Source organism: Myotis brandtii, unplaced genomic scaffold (genome assembly GCF_000412655.1).
Source record: "Myotis brandtii unplaced genomic scaffold, ASM41265v1 scaffold796, whole genome shotgun sequence".
Lineage (NCBI taxonomy): Eukaryota > Metazoa > Chordata > Mammalia > Chiroptera > Vespertilionidae > Myotis > Myotis brandtii.
In genome coordinates, this window is record NW_005371207.1 from 1,789,445 (window position 1) to 1,810,325 (window position 20,881).

Consider the following 20,881-nt stretch of genomic DNA (forward strand, 5'->3'; position numbering starts at 1 on the left):
GCAGGACTCCGATGAGAGTGGGGACCACAGCTGGATGGTGGAGCAGGGCAGATTGCCCTGCCAGTTGCCCCACTGGTCACTCCACAGACAGCGACTAGCAGCAGCAGTGGAGGGAGGGCCCGCTGCACAGCTCTGAAGTGCTGAGGAAGTGAAGGAAGGAGGAGGGGGGAGGAGAAGCAGGGAACCTGATCGGCCCTGCTCGCCGGCCAGGTCTAGGGACCCTACCTGTGCATGAATTTCATGCACCAGGCCTCTAGTATTATATAACACTGTTATTTCATTGATTAAAAAAAACCCACAAATGTAGGAAGGCTAAACGACTGAACAGAGGTGATATAGCTGACTAGCTTTCAAACCAAAACCAGGCCACAGGTTTTCAGGCTAGTGTGTCTTTTCTCTTCCTTTGTTGTAAGATAATATAATTGTAAAGTTAAAACTGTATAAAAGCCAAGTAAGTTGAGGAAAGAAAGATGAGTGGCTTTGAATAGTCAAAGAAGAATTAAAGAAAAAGGTACAATTGGGATGTGAGTGTAAAAAATAAATGGAGGAAGCAGTGAGAACCAAATATTTGTTATATTCATGGGACAGAGACAAAACCAACTAGGCTAGTAATTTGAACAGTGTGTGTTGGGCAGCGGGGGGAAATTGGGTGGCTAGGGCTTGAAAGTATAGGAGAGGAACTCGGACTTCATGTGGTAGATCATGGGGAACTATTCTCAGTCCTTGAGCATGAAATGACACAATGAAAGTGGGATTAAGGAAGATGTGTTTGTTTGCCAGGAGAACTGTATAGTGTCTGCATTTTTCTTTTCTTACACTGTGTGTATTGGTCTGTTTCATTCTAAGTAGGTTAAACACTTTATTAATCAGAAAGCTAGCTTATGTTGTAGCCACAAATTAATCCAGAAATCTCAGTGGCTGAACACATAAGTGCAGCAATTTTCAACCTTTTTCATCTCATAGCACACATAAACTAATAACTAAAATTCTGCGGCACACCAAAAAATATATTTGTTGCCAATCTGACAAAAAAAAGGTATAATTTTGATTCATTCATATCAGACAGCTATTGTTGTATTGGTTGTCATTATTTTATTTGACAATCTAAGGGAAAAGAAGTTAGTGCCCCTGAGTAAATAGTTAGGTATTGCATGTTTTAAAGAATCTATGTGAAGAAACCTAAAACACTAATTCGAAAGAATATATGCACCTCTATGTTCATTACAGCATTATTTACAATAGCCAAGATTTGGAAGCAGCCCAAGTGCCCATCAGTAAATGAGTGGATAAAAAAAGCTGTGGTACATTGACACAATGGAATACTACTCGGCCATATAAAAGGAGATCTAACCCTTTGGGACAGCATAGATGAACCTGGAGAGCATTATGCTGACGAATTTCTGACAATCATGGTTCGCCCGGTCAGGGCTCATGCCTAGGTTGCGGGCTTGATCCCCAGTGTGGGGTATGCAGGAGGCAGCCAATCAATGATTCTCTTTCATCACTGATGTTTCTATATCTCTCTTTCCCTTTCCCTTCTCTGAAATCACTTAACAATATATTTAAAAATGATAAAAAGAAAGGAAGGAAGGAAGGAAGGAAGGAAGGAAGGAAGGAAGGAAGGAAGGGAGAAAGGGAGAAAGGGAGAAAGGGAGAAAGGGAGAAAGGGAGAAAGGAAGAAAATGTTACCTTTTGCAACAGCATGGATGGACCTGGAGAGCATTATGCTAAGTGAAATAAGCCATTCCGAGGATGACAAGTACCATATAATTTCACTCATATGTAGAATCGAACGAATAAAATGAACTAACAAGCAAAATAGAGACAGACTTAGATAGAGACAGAATTGATAGAGAGCAGGCTGACAACTGTCAGGGGTGGGGGCGGGTGGTGCTGGGTAAGGGGGTGGAGATACTGAGCAAAAAGAAAAAACAAGAAAAATTCATGCACATGGACAGCAGTGTGGTGATTGCCAGAGGGTGGGGAGTTGGGGAAGGTGCTGGATGGAGACTTGACTTGGGATGATGAACACACACTACAGTATACAGATGATGTGTTATAGGATTGTGCACCTGAAACCTGTATAATTTTGTTAGCCAGTGTCACTCTAATAAATTCAATAAAAGGAAAAAATAAATAAAATTAAATAAAAATTCTTGCAGTGCACTGGTCGAAAATTGCTGCATAAGTGTATTTCTTGTTTGTACCACTTAACTAAGGTGGATGGGATGCAGGCATGGGGAATTCTCCATTTACTCATTCAAGGACCTATACTAACAAAGGTCCTAGAACATATCTGGTCACTGTGGCAGGAGAGAAGAGCGGGATAGAATATACCTCACTGCTCTCTAATGTTTCAGCCTAAAAGTGGCATGCCACTTTTGCTCCCACCCACTGGCCAAAAGTAGTCACACATGCCCCTCAAGTGAACCTGAGGGTATTCAGTGAGCAATGTCCCTTCCAAGGCTCTCTGAGGATCTGGGTATAAATTCTACTTGTTTAAGAGATAATATAAGGACTAAGAGTGTAGACCCTGGAATTGCCAGAGTCTAGAGTCTGGCTCTCTCACTTACTAGCTGCATGACCTTGGGCAAGTTACTTAACTTTGCTGGGGAATGATTTTCTCATCTATAAAACAAATCGTAATGGAAAGAGCCTCACACAATTATTGTGAGTTGTGAGGCTTGAGTGAGACACACACACACACACACACACACACACACACACACACACACACACGTGTTAGAGCACTGTACCATGTAATTGTTAGCAAGTATTTATTATTGTTATTATCATTAATCTGCTTGCTTCCAGTATAGCCTCTGATAGGAAGGCAAATATTTCTGACTCTAGTTGAGGGGGCCAGTGGGAAAGAAGTTGTAGTAATATGTCTGTGATGCCAGCGTCTGGACTAGGATGATGATATTGGGCAAAGAAAAAGATGGGCAAGAGAGAGTGCAAGAGGAGAAAACCCAAGCAAGATTCACTGGCTAAATACCACGGATGAGAGAAGGATGGTCAGGTGTGGGTGACAGAGAAAGAAGCTTGAGTTTGCAGAGAATTGAGGGGGTCCCCGTGGGGAAAGAAGATGAGCTGAAGTTCCAGTGTGGTGATGGGAAATGTCTAGGCACAGGAGGCCACAGCAAGTAGAGGAATACAGCCACCTCTTAATGGACATGTTTCTAGATGTGGTGACACCCTCCTTTTCCAAGTCAGGCTATAGGCACAGGGTCAAATGGTTTGGATTTAATTCCTGACTCCACCTCTCCATGTGGCCTGGCACTCTAGTTTCCTCATCAGCAAAATGGAGATAATTGTACCCATCTCTTAAAGTGGTGAGGATTAAATGAGATAATACCTGTCAAGTGTTCCAAAAAGTGGCATGTAGTAAATGGGTAATAATTGTTCCTTCTTGGCTAATTGAAATTTTAGTTGAAAAGAAATTTGGGGATTATCTTTCAAGTGATCAGTTTTTCAGAGTTGAATGTAAAACAGACTTCCATTGGCAGCAGTTCTCCGCGCATTTAGTCCTCCTGGGATTCAGAAGAATGGGCCTGTTGTCACAGGTCAGCCTTTCATCTTTTCACTCTTACCTGAATAGTCAGTGAGCAAATGTTTTTAGCTTTTGCAAAGAATAACAAATTACAATGGGCGTAAAAGTGGCCAAAATAGACCATTTTAAGGGCTAATTTAAGATTGGTGCTTCCCCTTTTAAAATTGTCTGATTCTTTTTACTGATTGGTGGGCGTCACTACCTTTTGCTTCTTGAAATATAAAATTATTTCCAAGCAGAACATATTTCTGTATCTACTTGTTGGGCAGTTAACTCTATCTTTTAATAGGTCTAGTTTAAATTGCAGGGTCTTAGAAGATAACATATGCTCTAACATGTAATTAAGCATTTATAGAGTTTCTTTTCACTTCATTGAGACATGAAGAACTTCAAATATTTCAGTAGGACTTTAGAATATTGTTAGTAATAGTGCAAAACAGGTGCTGTCTGATTAGATGGATATTTGAGAACCTTCTGTGTGCCAGGTTTTGTGTCATGCTGTGTATATAACAGACGACATCATCATCCTCACAAACCCACAGCCTAGCTGAGTTTATAATCTACTTACTGTTGATTATTTGTCCTATTTAAGGATAGATTGTCTGCTGGTATATAATAAAACAAACCTTCTAATACTTTTTTGGTCTATGTGATTCGGTTCTGCATTCTTTCTGGAGTTAGGGTTATATTCCTTATGCTGCCTCTAATTTACCAGGTGCCTTTTCTTAGGTTTATTTATAAAGTGTGGCCGATACTATCTACTCATCCTGTTTCACAGGATTGTGTAAAGGAAGACATTACATAATGTATGGACTATTTTGTAAATTATTGAGCTCTTCATATATACCTGATACCATTTCTGACATCTAACATTTACTATCTGTCCTATCCTATACTATCTGTACTATTCTGTGCTACCACTGAAGCATCAATGCATTTATACTGATTTAAACTAAATAGTTTTGAGGGTGTTTTTTTAAAAAAAAATTAACCAAATGAGTCTTTTAGAAATAAACATACAATTATGAAAGAGGTAAATATGGTTAACTGCCATATAACTATCAGCTTGCCTAGATAAGTTTTTCTAACTACTTATTATTTTTAAAGTTGTTAATAATATATCACCTGATTCATATAGAAAATACTTACGGTGGTGTGATTTTCAAATAAGGCCACCTCCTTTGTTCTGTAACAGAATACAAAAATTATACAGCACGGTTCCTGTTTTCCTAGTTTACCTGTTTGTGAGGGAAATGCACAGGAAATAAATGTAAAGCCTACCTATTATACAAGACAATGGGAAGGTGCCCCATGGCCATGTGTGAACAGTGGCTTCATGAATGAAATAGGCAGTATGGGCCTTTTGAAGGAGAGTGAATAGCTGCATGTCACGAGCATAGACTTAAAAAAAAGATTAGCTGGAGATATATTACAATTTACCATTTTGGTAATATGGCTACTGGTGATTGGATGAAGTTATTTATATAGATCTGTGGTATAGTGGAGAGAGAAGGAAGAAAACTAAACAGATAAAAGATTACATAATTCCTTTATCAAGTGACATAGGTATTTACTTTTATGTTTCAAGGATCTTAAGAATTGAACCCATTAGCACTGAGAGGACTCTTTCATTTGCTATGAAGCAGCTTGTTGGTTCATATATACAATAGTGTATGCTCAAATGTAGCCATAGAACTGGTATACCATAAAGATACTCTGGAATTAAGGAAGCTTTATTTCTGGTTTTCCTTTAGCAGCTTTCACTATGTTTTTCTTTGGGGACCCAACTCAGATGACTGCATGCATGAAAATTTAATGTGTTGCTCTTTCTTTTCTTTCACTTGGGAAAGTTTACAGATGAAGGAAAGGCCCTAAGATTCTGACTTCCATCCATGTGGTCTCACCTGTCTCCATAAAGCAGTGGTTCTCAACCTTCCTAATGCCGTGACCCTTTAATACAGTTCCTCATGTTGTGGTGACCCCCAATTTCATTGTTACAAATTGAACATAATTAAAGCATAGTGATTAATCACAAAAACAATATATAATTATATATGTGTTTTCCGATGGTCTTAGGCGACCCCGGTGAAAGGGTCGTTGGACCCCCAAAGGTGTCGCGACCCACAGGTTGAGAACCACTGCCATAATGTGTTTCAAAGATCAGTGTCTGTTTTTGTCAGTGGCTATAAGGTCAGGCAGCTCTTTGTGAAGTTAATGCAATACAAATCTGAAAGTACTCAGCAAATGGTGTTGAATCAACCATTAAGATTAATTTTCTTACAGGTTAAAAATTGAAAATGAGTAAGATAAGAACTTAAAAGAAACTATTTTCAGGATATAAAACCTAATAAAAATTTAAAGTATGACTCATAATACAGCGTTTAATTTTTTTGTGTTCCATTACCACAATTGATGTCATTGCTAACACAGATACTGTGTTGCAGTATTTCAGGATTGAGTGAAACAAATTTGAGCTGGCAGACAGCGTGACTGTACTTGCTAAGGTCATGCTACTCATACTAAGCCACTCACTTGAGCAAATATATAACCTTGCAAAGAATCCTGGGAAGTCTGCGTTTATAATTTTGCATTTTACTCCCTATCTTTTGTAGGCAAGCAGCAATTCTACCACCACCTGCTGCTCATCCTTCCTGCCCTTTCTGGTAACCCAGACCACTGAAAGGCACAGGGTATCTATGAATAAAAAAGAGAAATGATCCCCTAGAGACCCAAGAAAAACCAAGTATATTTGTGTATTTTTTATTCCCAGAAGAATTTAGCAAGTGGACCCTCTTCCCAGTGAGTACCTCCACATAGACCCCTCATCATATTCCTGAGCAGTGGCCCTTAAACACTATCGGGCTGTGTGGAGGAAGAGCTCAATACTTTTCATTGCCTCTGTCAGTATCATCATGCACTATAATGTTGCTTTCCAAATCTATCTACTGCTAAATTATAGTGTTCTTGTAACTCTTGCTGTTAGTTGACAGTGACCACTGAAGAGCATACTCATAATTTTGTAGAATCCTGTTCTTTATTCCAAAAGAGTTCTTTGAAGTAAAATTTTATGACTCAGAACAAAACAAAACAAAACAAAGAGCTGTATTATTGAGGAAATAAAGTCTTAGAATAAAACAAAACATGGATTGAAAAAATACGTTATAAAAAAAGAAATATATTACAATATTAACATTTTTACACTGGCAATATACAATCTTAACAGTCTTTTTTCTTTTGCCAAATTGTTGGCAGGAAATGTTAATGATTAAAATTTTCATTTATACAAACCTTTCTCTTTTATACTGAGAGTTATTAAAATAGCCTTCCTTTTGGTATCACATTCCATTTACAAATTAGATCTTAGCTTTATGTCATTCTCTTGAGCGTAAAAAACTTGAGTTTACTTCCAAGTTGGAGGTGGGAAATAGTGCCCAAATAAAGGAATTTGGAAGAATCCTAATTGGATGTTGAATAATCATTTTGCTTTATAAAAAATGTAATGCAAAGTTTGTCATACAGTTTACTTTGCTATAAATCCAAGATTTAATTCCCTTTTATTTTTCATTTAAAGACTTGGAATGTATCATAATTTGAGTTTCTGTCATTTCACGTGAATTTTCTTCAGGGGCTGACTTCACAGCACTGGAAATTGATACACTGACTTGACGTTTCAGCATCTTCATAACCTTTCTTTTGTACCCTTTACATGCAAAGAAATATATAAAAGGGTCCATGCAGCAATTAAAGTTCATCAGGCATACAGTAAAGTGCAGAGAAATCTGGAATGACTGTCTTTGGCTACATTCCAGGAGATCAGGAAAACGAAGCTTCTTAATCATGTGCTGAATAATTGCTACATGGTAAGGTGTGAAACAGAGAATAAACACAACAATTATAAAAATTATTGTGTTGAGAGCCTTTTTGTTTATACCAGACTTCTCAGCTAGTGGGTTTTGTTTGGCAGTTTTAAAGAGTTTGCAACAGATTTGAGAATAGCAGATGAGAATAATTATGAGCGGAAGCACATAGCCTATGAAACATGCACCAAGCAGAATCCAGGGAAGAGATTTTGTTTCTTCAAAGTTTGGGTATTCCATGCATGTTGTCCTTTCATTCTCCTGCTTTGACATAGATTTTATGAGTAGTGGGAGTGTTTGAGCAAATACTAGAATCCAGACAAATATGCAAATGCATTTTGCATGTTCAATTCTTTTCATCTTGTTGTATCGCAGAGGGTGTACCACGGCAAAGAACCGGTCAATGCTCAGGCAGGTCATGAAATTGACACCTGCATATGTATTGATGTAAAACACAAGAGCAGTTATCCTACACAAGGCCTCGCCGATTCTCCAGTCAAAGCCTAGGGCATAGTAGGCTATCCGTGTAGGCAAAGCAGTGGTGAAAAGTATATCAGAAATGACCAGATTTGTTGAATATAGGGTGGTAGAGTTGATTTTCTTCCTGTTTTGAATGATGACAACCAAGGCCAACAAGTTTCCCACGAGCCCAATTACAAAGACAATGCTGTAATGCAGAGGCATTACTATCCTGGCTGTGTTGTGGTGTGCATAGAGGTCACAGTCATTTTCCGGAGGAGTTGTAGAGGGAGTAGTAAAATTGGTGTCCATTTTTATATCCATCAGCGGTGTTCAAGGTCTCTAGAAAAAAAAAACAAGTCTAATGAAAAGCAGATTTAACCCAAAGCAATGTAAACTACCTTTTTAGATCTAACTTAAAAATGTTAAGATTCATATACTTTTAAAAAATCTATGATTGATAATATGGTTACATATATAGTAACAGGAAGAACAGAATAAGATACATGTTTTTACCTCACAATTTGGTGATTTTGGCAAAGCCCTGGGAAAGGAACTAGAACCATTTAAATAGGACAAATTATTTTTTGTGACAAGAGGGAGTGCACTAAGTTTTTAGGCAGAACTTTCCCCTTCTTTTTGTGAATCATTGTCTGGTTAAGAATAAATTCATGTAAAGCACCCCACATTTCAGACAGGCATAAAACGCTGCTTTTAATGGACTTTCCCTCCCCACCCCCCAAGTGCATATTACTGCCAGGAAATGAAATCAGTCACACATTTATGTAGTGAAATGTGAACTTACCACAGTGATCTGATTTGTGTTAACCTAAAAAAGTATGAGAAACAAGACAAGGTTTTGTTAGGAACTGAAAGTTAGGTTTTCTTAAAAGAAAGAAAAAGATGATGATGAAGAAGATGACCACAACAAACATGAGAAAACTGACAAAAAAGAAAAGGAAAAGAGAGAGAAAAAACTTAAGCTGCTTCAAGGGACAAATTAATTTTAAACTGTATTATTTCTCAGGTACCCCATTGATGCAAGTAGTATACGATGCAAGTAGTATACATTCTTTCATTCACACATAGTAGCAAGCATTACATCTGTGGTATTTTGTGTTCTGCTCTATTCATTTAACATGGTTCCTGGATAAGTATAATCTATTTGTCTGTCATATGTGTAAATTTTATGTAGATATTTGATGGGTATTCTACAGTATAATTTGCTTAGCTATTCCCTTCATGAACATTTGGATTATTTCCAATTCTTGTTATAAATAGTGTTAGGATGAACTTTCAAGTCCTGAGTTGAAGAATAAAAAATTCCTACAATAAAACTCTGTGTATGAGGCTAGGCTGTGATAAAACTAAGGAAGAGTTGGGCAGTAAGTTCTGTGAAGTTATTTTTAGATGAAAATTAATTTTCTGGTAGTACTATCTATGTGCATGAATCTCATCTGAAAGTCACCAAAGTTAAGGGGAATTTTCAGTGTATCAAGTGATGATGATTCTCTGTGTTAAAGGAAAAGGACTCTCCCTAGCCATATCAAGGCACTGACTGCAAATCCGCTTCTCTGACTGTGGTATTAAATGAATTGGATCTCTGCTAACTTATTTTTAACAATCTTGAAACAGTGATACTAACAGACAACCAGGGTTACCAGAGGATTGCACTATTGTTACAGGTGTGCGTTACATACAATGTTGATAGGTTAATTGTTAAAATATGGAAATACAACCTAAACTTTTAAAAAGGGAACAGAAATGGAAGTAGAACTTATGAATCAACAGAAGACAGGAAAGGAGATTTGGGGGGTGGGGGGAGGATAGAATGAAGATGGTAAATAAAAAACACAAAATAAGAGGGTAGAAATGTGTCACAGCAAATTTAAATGGATTGGACTTACACATTGAAAGACAGAGACTATCAGTTTGGATTTTTAAAAATCCAGGTCTGTACTACTTAGAAGAGATATAACTCAAAGTGATTCAGAAAAGCTTGGCAGAACAGGTACCAAATAGTGTGAAAAGCTAGAGTAGCAATATTAACATCAGAAAACATAGAATCCAAAGCACATTCAGTGTTAATAGGGATAAAGAGGGTCACTACAAGATTTAAAAGAGTAGTTTACAAAGAATGTAAAAATAATCATGATTGTGCATGTAACAACAAAATTTGACAGAATTTAAAAGAGAAATTGGCAAATTCACAACCTTAATGTGAGATTTTAACACATTTTTATTAGAATATGCCAGATAAGCCCTAGCTGGTTTGGCTCAGTGGATAGAGTGTTGGCCCTCAGACTGAAGGGTCCCAGGCTCGATTCCAGTCAAGGGCACACATACTTTGGTTTTAGGCTCTATCCCTGGCCCTGGTTGGGGTGCGTGCAGGAGGCAACTAATCCATGTGTCTCTCTCACATTGATGTTTCTCTTTCTGTGTCTCTCCCTCTCCCTTCCTCTCTCTCTCTCTCTCTCTCTCTCTCTCTCTCTCAAAAATAAATAAATAAATAAATAAATGGAAAAATATCCTCAGGTAAGGATAAACAAAAAAAAGAATGTGCCAGATAAAAAAAGAGATCATGGACTTAGCTTTACCCACATGACTTCAAAGCTAACAGAATTTGTGATGAAGGCCCATGACCATTATTTGCAAATATGACTGTTACAAGGTCATCAGAAAGATCTCAGAACTTCCAGAAAAAGCATCATCTGGCAGCTCACATTTCCTGTGATTCTTGTGCAACTAAATTACAAATTCACAATAAAAAGATAAAGGATAAATTTGGAATCTAAAAAATATATTTCTAAGGAATGCCTGGATTAAGAAATTACAATGCAAATTTTGAAGTGCTTAGTACTAAATGACAAAAATGCTACATGCCAAAACTGAGGGATGTGGCTAAAGAGTTCATTGAAGATGGATGCAAAGCGTTGAATATATTTATTTTTAAAAAGGTTGAAATAGGTTAGTTAAATATGTAGCTCAAGAAGCTAGAAAGGAACTGAGTTTGCCCAAAGAAGGTAAAAACAAATAAAAATAATTGCAGAAATTAATGAAATAGAAAAAAACCCAATAAATATGGACTTTGTATTTTGTACAGAAAAAGGTGAAGTGATTCTTGAAAAGGAAGTCATGGGAATTGCAACTGTGGAATAAATGTAGAAAAAAAAGCTTTATCCAGTTCGTGTGAGAAGTAACTTTCCAAGAACTAAGACTAGACACGAGGGAGAAAGGAAAATTCCAGGCAAAGGCTGCATCTTAGGAACATCAGCAAGAGCTTCTTTTATTTTTCTACTTTTTATGAAAAAAAAAATTGCTTTCTGAAAATCTTAACAGATACGTGTTATTTTGAGAAATATTTCCAAGCACGTTCATGGGAACTGCTTTTTAAAATACATAATAGGGAAAAATACATTGTGGAGTCTCATCATTCTCCATGTGATTATTATTATAGAGACTAGGAAAGTTACCACTAATGTAAGAATCAAAGAAGACTGTGCTATTTCTTGTCAAGTTGTAAATGCGTGTTCACCCTCTATACTGAATTAAATATAGCATCCAGGAGAGCTAGAAATGGCAGGTGTTTCAAAACATTTTAAGTCAAAGCATGTTTAACACCATGTTAATTATAAAGGTGAGAATCTGCAGTCAAGTTAAATGTCCACCGTTAGGGGATTGGTTAAACATTTTATGGTATAGCCATATAGTGGAATACTATGCAACCATTGAAAATAGCAGTGTACATGCCTATTTCTTGACAGGGAATAATGTTAAGTAGGAAACAGATTGCATAATATACCACTTTGGGGGAGGAAAAGCAACTGTACACACACACACACACACACACACACACACACCCCTTCATGGATATATATGTCAAATATAATTTTGTACAAGTGATTTTTAAGTTTTTTTTAATGTAGTCTAAAATTTTAACATTGAAAATGACTTGACTGTGAAATAAGTAAATAGGTAAATATAATTTTTTAATCTGAGGGAAAAACATTTTAATTCAGCTCTTTTTGTGAAAACCTTGTCCTGTGACATGCTTTTCAAAGTTAGCCCTTTAATGCTCTTTAGTCAGCTTTATGCATTAGTTTTTTAGGTGCCTACCTTTAAGTCATGTCTCGAAGAACTCTCTTAACAACCCTGCAGGCTGAGTGTTGCTATCACCTACTACTTTCCATGCGAGGAAACTGAGTGCCAGAGAGGTTCAAGGTCATGCTGGATCCTTCTCTCTGATGACTTGGCTTCAAGTCTCTTTCCCATCCCTGGCAGGGGCAGCTAATTCATCCTGCCCTGGAAATGCTGAGAGGTTGTGCCTTCAAAGTGGCCTAAGCTTTCAGGCTATCTTTACCTGTAAATTAACAGCCTGGGCACCACGTGGCCCAGCTTCTCCTGAGTAGGGGAATGATTCTTCCTCAGGACAACAGGGCTCCCACTTCCATGTGAGGTGTCTTTCCAAATAGAAAGCCAGACCTGTGGCCACCACCTTATAAACTGTGATGGAAGACTGTGGGGGGGCCTGTACTACCCACCCTAGTCCTATGTCAATCAAAGAAAGGCCTTGCATAGTTTGGTCATGTAAATGTCATGCTTCCGAAATGCTCTTAGGGAAAGAAGGATCTAGGCTGTTTTGAAATATGTTTATTTGGATATTTACTAACCTGTTGAAGGTTGATTTCATTAGTCAACAACTCTATTATACTACTTTACTTCTTGCTTACATCTATCTATATTATTAATGCTATAGTTTTAGTTAATTTTATCTTTTCCAAATTGACAGAAAAATCCTTTCATGTATTTGACTATTGTTATCCTAGTCTTATTTCAGTCATTCCCAATTTATTATCATCTTCCCTCAGAGACATTATTTTATACTTTTCTTTAATCATCAGAGAATTCAGGATTACCTCCCTGAAGCTTGACTTACTCCATTTTTTAATTCATCAATAAGTGTTTTTAGTGCCTCTATATGCGAGGTCCTGGAAATACAGATATGATATCTTTTAATACCCGAGGGCCTAAAACTGAAAGATGAATGTATGATATTCGGAATGTGCTATTATCTGAATGAGGTGTTTTCTCAATATTCTCTGCTGTGGTTTCTTCTCACACACACCAGGGTTCTGCTTGCTCTTTTCATTACAGTGCTCCTTTACAGCCTTTGGATTGCAGATCCCCCTTTTAGCCATTCCTCTTTTATTCATAACTAATTAACTAACTTCCTTTCTCTAATTTATTTACTTTAGAATATATTTTAAGTATTTCACATTTTCATAATTATTAGGCAACAGCTTCGGACATGTTATTTAGGATAGGTATACCAAGTTGTACTTGAAAATACTATGGCTTGTCCTTTTATGCATAGAGAAAAGCACGAAGAAGTGTTTGTTCTAGATATTTTTTCCTTAGAATACTTTAAGAATTATAATTTCCTCATAATGCTTTCTAGTGAGAAGATATGCGTGGTCCCTAAGCTATCATTAATGTCCCACCCCAGGGACATAAATAAGGTCTGCAATCTTTGCCCTGAAGGCGCTGATAGTAACTAGGCTGCATGAGATGGGTCCTTAATTCAGGTTCCACCAGAGGAACACCTTTTCCTCCTGAAATTAAACTACCTGGCAGGTACTCTGGCAACAATCTATGCCACTTTTGTTAATAAGCGAAGGAAACCATCTCAGGATTGTCTCTATAATACAATATTAATCCTTTCACTTACTGTTATCCGAACATGCATAAAACAACAAGTTATTCCACAGGGAAATATCCTCCAAAGTATTTTTACTTATGTTTTTGGAAGTTGCCTATGTATGTTTTTCTCTAGAGTTGAGTTCATTACTAATAGAGTAGCTAATGTTTCTTAAGACACTATCATCTCATTTTTGCATAACCGGACATGTTGACATGAACTGGCAAGTTTTTTTCTAGCCACAGAAAGGAAAAAATAAAAGCCCCCCCCCCCCCCCATCCTCAACTCATTCATTAATAGTTAAGAAGATTGTCTAAGTTCTAATGTAACCTGTATTCTGGAAATATTTACCCTAGACACCAACTTGGAGCCTTTTTGTGATTTTTCTCAGGGCACACATAGAAACCTTCTGCAATTCCAGTTTACTTGCTTGGCAATTATTTCCTTAGCTTTTATTTGTGGCAGAAACAGAATAAACCTTCACTATATTCAAAGATTTAGTAAGTGCTAGAATACCAGCTTTAATTTTTGCTTTAAGATTCCTGAAAAGTCACCATCACCCCCAGTATTTATTATCTTAGTAATCATACACCTTAAATGAAAAGGGGTTAAACTTCTGGTGATTTTGTTTATATTCAGGCCTCAGCAATGAATTGAATGGGTCAAGTCACGCTGAAATGATAATAAATAGGAGTCGATTTCTCTATAAGGTGAAGTCTGCTCAAGAATGTTTACACATCGAGATGCTCTGGCTCAAAGTGTCCACAGTGGCATGCACCAGAGAGGAAGTTCAGGAGCACACTTTTAAAAACAACCTCGAGAGCCACAGAAATGTGGATATATATACATATACATATACATATACATATACATATACATATACATACACACACACATACACATATACATATATATATGAATTATATTTGAATATTGTTAAAGAATGAGTGTTTGGTCCAGTTCTTTCTCTAATTTCTGTTGATAAACTGTCCTTTGGCTATTTTAGAGATAAGATTGAAGGAAATATTCTGGAGTAAGGAACAATCAGATCCCCAGAAAAGGAGGGGGCCAACACAGGCTCAGAGTTATTGGAATAAGAAGGATTCTGTCGACTGAGGAAATAGGCCAGCACAGATGTATCAGGACAGCAGGCTGAGGCTGTCTAGTGCCCTTGAAGACACACATAACTCATGGAAGAAAGAAATCATTGCTTCTTTTCCTAGTTTTCTAAGTATTTGCCAATTATTTGACAAAGCCTCCTTGTACTTGAAGCTGAGCCAACAGGGGCGTTGGAGTTCAGTCCAGTGTCACACATACTGGGGTCTAGCACTCAACCAATGATTTTTTTTCATCTTTTTTTTTAAATAACTGAAATAGACAGGTGGGAAATATCAACTCCTGATTGTGGGGAAGAAACCCAAGGCACAGACAGGCTGTGACCAGCACAAGCACTGCCTCTTAGCACTCACTTCTTTGGCAAAGTTGGACTGACATTCATAGCGCTGCTACTCAACTGCTTTAATAGTACACAGCCCAGTTAACCTAGTAAAATAAATCTTTCTACACTATTAGGTGATTTTTTTTTTCCTAACTAGCTTTGAGTCCTGCATTAATAGCTAAGACTGTGTCCTAGCTGCATTTTTTGGAAGGAAATAGGGAATATTGTTCAGAAAGGTGACCCACTGGCAGCTGCCTGTCCTTTCTCAAAAAGAACCTAACACGTGCCAGAGTGTTTATGGTCGAGAGTTGTCCCTGGTCAGTGTGTCTGAAGGGACCTCACTGCCCTGCCTCCCTGGAGCTCACTTTTTCTGGCTTGTGGAAATATGACCCAGCTGCCACCCACAGCATGGTATGGTTCTGGGGTCTGCAGACGGCCATCTACAGGATGATTCACAGAGAACTGTTTCAAGGCCAGTGGTCGCCAGTCTGCAGTTCTTTTTGCCTTTATGGTGTCCTGAGCTCAGTGGACACTCAGTGAAGACCAACTCCAGCTTCTGTAAACGTTTACATTGGAATTGCTGGGACAGTGAAAGGTGCCTGACATTTAAATTATTTGGTTAAACACCCACTGCACATCGAAGGTTTTACATGTTCCAGCTATTTTCCTTTCACCTTTCACTGATTATTTATTCCTTGTGTGGCTTTCGGTAACTTTAGCACTGACTAGGCTGCTATGAAAATTGTCAAATATGAAGACAAAGGAGGTAGTAACCCTCAGGACTCAAATTCTATGACATAACATTTAGGAACTGTAAGAAACAAGAATCCCACCATAATCATTTCAGTGTAAGGAAGACAAATACTGTTTTCATGAGGCATGATTTGACCTGTATGCAGGATAACTAGCTGTGTGATATAAAAAGACTCTTTATAGTGAAGGTCTGAGTTTGTATAATCTTTATCCTCTGAGTCCAAAATGTTTCTAGAAATAATATGTACCTTTTCTCCTTAAAGTTCTAGGGAGTTTCAAGTTTTGGGTTTTGTCTCCATTATCTCATGGAAATTAGAAACATTAAATATCCTTATTTTATGGACAAACAGAATTAGGTGTCCCTCAGTACAGGTGCCGAATCAGGGACATGGAGGTGGCCAGGACTCTTGTGTCCCCCCTCACCCACTGTCTCCAATCAGCCAGCATTTCCTGTGCCTGCAGCCTCCTGACCCTCCTCTGCACCCATGTTTATGTCTGTCGCCTGCCTGTGTGTACTATTCACACCACCTCTGCCGGCATTCAGGCAGCCCTCACTCCTGTTTGCAGCCACTGCAGCAGTTCCCACGGTGTGCTTCAGGTGGCAGACGGAAAGCTCTCTGTTGTGACACACTTTCCTTCATGACTGGGCTCCACTTCCCTCTCCCACTGGGTCTCTGGCCATCGTCCCTCTTATGATGCCCTGGCTCCAGCCACACTAACTTCCTTGATGCCCTGTATTCTCGCACAACTCTGTGCCTTTTTGACGTCCTTCCTTCTGTCTTGGTGCCTCCTCTCCTCTGTCATGTAATCTTAGTTTCTGCTCTCCTTCAAGACTTACTTCAAAATCAGCTGCTCCTGGAAGCTTGTCTGATTTTATTCTCTCCTGCTCACTCCCAGCACCCGCAGGAAGGCAGAGTCAGGTATCCTTGCTAGGGCACTGTTTTGCAATACCATGCGTTGTTTGGCTTCTTTTTTTCTGTTTCCCACTGGTCAGTGAAGTCCTATGAGTAGAGACCATATTGTTAATTTTGTGTCTCTCCAGCTGACCCATAATTGATGCTCAATAAATACCCATTAGCCCTGGCTGGTGCAGCTTGGTTGGTTGGAGCGCCATCCCATGCACTGAAGGGTCAGGGCACATACCCAGGTTGACGGTTCCATCCCTGGTCGGGGCTCATGCGGAGGGCAACCAATTGATGTTTCTCTCTCACATCGATGTTTCTCTCTCTCCCTCTTCCTTCCTCTCTAAAATCAATTTTTAAAAAAGAAGAATAGCAAAACCCCAGCTTTCTTGATGCTCCGTCAAGGGTTCTTTAGATTAACGTAAGCTCTTGACTAATAATAGTAACCAATATTACTAAGCACAGACTACTGCAGGCACTGCCCTGGGCACTCTCCATAAAGTCACATAAATCCTCACAAACTTTCACAGATCAGTTTGAATGGATGAAACAGGCACAGTGCACTTCTGTGAAGATAGAGTTAAGTGTCAGAATCAATCCAGGCAGTTTGGCTGCAGTAATCACACTCAGTGCCATACATTTTCTTCCCGGCTCCTATTTCCAGGATGATCTAATGTTATTGGTAGAAAATAAGTCAACTAGGAAGAGATCTCAAAACTTTAACGCAAGAGAGAAGAGGAGGGCTAGAAAGACAAGAAGCGGCGGGGAGGGAAATATGTTGACTTGAATAAAAAAATTCATTAATTTGGAGCATATTTTAAAATAAGTAAAAGTTTTAGAAATGATTTTAGATTTTACTATTTTTAACAATATTTCTATGAAGCCATTTGGACTGAAATTTCTGTTGAAAGAAAATGGTGGCTAGCCAAGATAGCTTTTATGTTATTAATTTATTTTTATAGTACTTTTTAACTATTTGCAGATATTTGACAAAATGTTTTTATTCTTCTCTTTGGGCTTTTAAGACACAATAAGGATCTTTGTTATCTCTACAGTGTTCACAGGATTTTCACATGCGTTATCTCATCTTGTGCTGAAGCCTGTATTTTGCAGACTTCTTGGGAGGCTAAGAAACTGAACAGACTGGGGGATACTACACATCCTCAGCACATACCACTCTCTAGGGCAGCCGTGGGCAAACTACGGCCCGCGGGCCGGATCCGGCCTGTTTGAAATGAATAAAACTAAAAAAAAAAAAAAAAAAAAAGACCGTACCCTTTTATGTAATGATGTTTACTTTGAATTTATATTAGTTCACACAAACACTCCATCCATGCTTTTGTTCCGGCCCTCCGGTCCAGTTTAAGAACCCATTGTGGCCCTCGAGTCAAAAAGTTTGCCCACCCCTGCTAGGGCCTGTTACCGCTCCAGCAGGCCTTTAACCGTAGCAGGGAGAACAGCATCATTTGTACATTCCTTTACTGGGTGCTCAGCTCTTTTTTAAAGTGTAAACTTCTTAAGGAGGATGGCTTTATCTTATACAACATTTTCATCACATAGAGTATTTCAGAACTGTCCTATAATAGATATCATAAATGCTTATGGAATACATAACTGAGTGAAAGTCATATAGTGACCCGAGTTAATATTTATTCCATTAAACGACTGGTCATGTTATTACTGAAAAGTTCTCGGAAGGCAGTTAAAAGAAATTACCACCACCACTTGTTAGGTTAGCATGTATGTGAGGATGCTTTGTAGAGCAGTGTGCTCTCTGCAGTGTTGTGTCCAAAAGAACAATTAAACCCCAGAGAGAAAACATGCACTGAAATAATACTAGCAAATGCAGAGTCCAGACAGTAAGTTAAAAAAAATCCTTCTCACAGAAGTGATAGGGCAAGGAAACTTTGCCTGTTGGATTCATCCTTTAGCAGTTTAATGGGCCCAAGGAGGGAGAATAGTGATAGCAGACAATTTCCTAGCAGTTAGTATGAGAGCCAGAGTTATAAGGACTTGGTGGTGGTATTACTCCACATTTTACAAAGGAAGCAACTGGTGCCAGAGATGTCCGATGACTTGCCTAAGGCCACACAGCTCAGGTTTGAGCCTGACTCCAGAGCTGGGCTCATAACCACTGCACTGTATTATGCTTAGAGCGACACCCCAAGAAAACTCAAAACCACACCCTCCTTTGGAGGAAGTTTCCTCACAGTTTATATTTTGTCAAAAGTTCCTGTTACCTTCATTCCAAACCTGGGCATAAATATTGGCAAAACACTGCATATAATTCCTTGTTTTGTGATTTTTTAAAGCACATACAAGTTATAGAAAAATATATGGAGGCATGTTTAACCTTACTGATCATCAAATGAATATAAAGCAAACAACAGAGATATTCTTTTTTTTTTTTTTTACTTATCAGATTAATGGTTTATATTTAGAGTTGAAATACTGAGAAACAGTGAAGCCCAGACTGCCACTGATCAGAGAGTAAATTGATAAAATGTTTTTATAAACCAAAAACATCAGTTTATATCAAAAGAAATAATAGAAGTATATAAAAGACTTTTTGTATGTAGATATGTGGCCAAATAGTAAAATGTTACAACTCTTTTCTTTTTGTGCTGAATAACTTTTATATATACAATACATTTAAGTGTAGGAATATCTTATCTTAAAATAGCTTTGTTCCTTTCCCTTCGTATTAAAGCATCCTGAAGTTTTGGCATTATTTGCCAACATTTACTTGATACTGTTCTTTTGTAATTGTGAGTTCACACAGAAATGCAAAGTAAGCCTATTTTTTGGCAAAGATGTTTCTGGCACAATCCATTGCTTTCACCTAGCTTAATACTAGCTGGTCAGAACTGCCAGTCACTAGAGTTTAAACTCTATTAATAACATAATTTTTGTTAGAAATGTTTATAGCTTGTTATTGAGTAGATTCTTTCCCTTTACCTGTACCTTAAGTAGGCTTTCAAAGTTTTTCTTAACTCAAAAGATTTTGTTGCAAAAGCAAAATATGTAGCACTTACCTCTCGGTGACTTGTTCTGGCCCCTGTGTAGTCGTAGTCAGGATTTGACCAAACTGAAGTAGGTTAACCTTGGCATGTTGTTCTAAGAGAGATTATGCAGACATCCTTTTATGGTGGTGACTTTTTTTTTCTGTCACCCTGTGACTGAGCATAGTAAGTTAACCTCATGTGTGCGTGCGTGTACACTTTTTTTTTAAAAAATGGGAAGTGAAATTTTTCTGTTAGTGATTTTTTTTAAATAGTTATCCAAAAACCCCTTGGAATTTATGAATTGCTGATATCTGTGGAACTTTATAAATTTTTCTATAAAGATGTAAGTATTTTAAAAAATTATGTGAAAGAGACTAAAGCAGTAGACCTTGATCAGTAAAATCAATTAATCATAGTTACTGGTGATGTTATATCTATAGTCTGTGTAAAGTATGAGTTTTTAAGTGTTCTAAGGGGAAAAGAATGTCAACTTTGTCAGTTTTGTCTACCTGGAAACTTGCTCAACAGCTTATAAGAAAGAAAAGTTTCTGTGGTGAGTGGAAGAAAGATGCTCTTTTGCATATATACAGAGATTAGTTAATGTTTTTAAGCAGGAGGCTAACTTGACTGAATCAGTGGCTGCATGGACACAGGAATGACAAGGGAAAAGTTGATGGGATTTTGCAGCTAAAATTGAGCCTCTTGTGAACAGGGTAAAGGAGACCTATGCTGTTCACCTTAGTTTTAGTTGACTGTTTAAATCAACAGTGTAACATGGCTATCTATCTGTAAGCTAAATTAAGTAAAATATAGTGCTCAAAACAAAAGAGGTGATATTTACACTTATCCAGGACCAATCTGACCATTCCCAGTCAGCTCTGGGTGCCGCATTTTACAAAGGGCACAGATGACTTAGAGCTTGCGTGGGATCTGAGGGGTCTGGATCCTAGGTCTTAGGAGAAATGATTGAATAGACTGAGAATGTTTAGGCTTAGCAGGGATGTGATCGCTGTTATCATGCATTTGGAAGACATATTGTAGAAAAGGGTTTAGGTTGCATGTGCCAGTCTTCCTAACTCCAGCGAAGGAAAGCCAATAAAAAGAAACTACTGGAGATAATTTTCAAATCAAAATATGAGTTTAGTTCCCAAAAGTTAGCATCATAAAAACATGGAGTAGGCTGTCTCTTATTTAGATGCTTGCGTAACCTGGATGA

At 38.0% G+C, this 20,881-nt stretch overlaps 2 protein-coding genes across 5 annotated transcripts in view; one reads left to right on the top strand and one right to left on the bottom strand.

Annotated features, from left to right (window-relative positions):
• The window catches only part of UBAC2 (UBA domain containing 2), a 121,220-nt gene that overhangs the window by 68,351 nt on the left and 31,988 nt on the right, over positions 1–20,881 (top strand).
• Positions 6,569–19,885, bottom strand: GPR183 (G protein-coupled receptor 183). Of its 4 annotated transcripts, XM_014531226.1 has the most exons (4): positions 19,696–19,884; positions 16,597–16,759; positions 8,675–8,698; positions 6,569–8,211 (listed from the first exon to the last, which is right to left on the bottom strand). In XM_014531226.1, the coding sequence occupies exon 4, from the start codon at positions 8,191–8,193 to the stop codon at positions 7,108–7,110; it is 1,086 nt and encodes a 361-aa protein (XP_014386712.1). In that variant the 5' UTR covers positions 8,194–8,211; positions 8,675–8,698; positions 16,597–16,759; positions 19,696–19,884; the 3' UTR covers positions 6,569–7,107. The 4 variants fall into 4 exon arrangements, with proteins under 4 accessions (XP_014386712.1, XP_014386714.1, XP_005883695.1 ...); XM_014531228.1 differs by lacking the exon at positions 16,597–16,759 and having other exon boundaries at positions 19,696–19,885; XM_005883633.2 differs by lacking the exon at positions 8,675–8,698 and having other exon boundaries at positions 19,696–19,883.

Bases quoted from the DNA above. Each gene is read 5' to 3' on its own strand.
- GPR183 (XM_014531228.1), bottom strand. From the start codon at position 8,193: ATGGATATAAAAATGGACACCAATTTTACTACTCCCTCTACAACTCCT.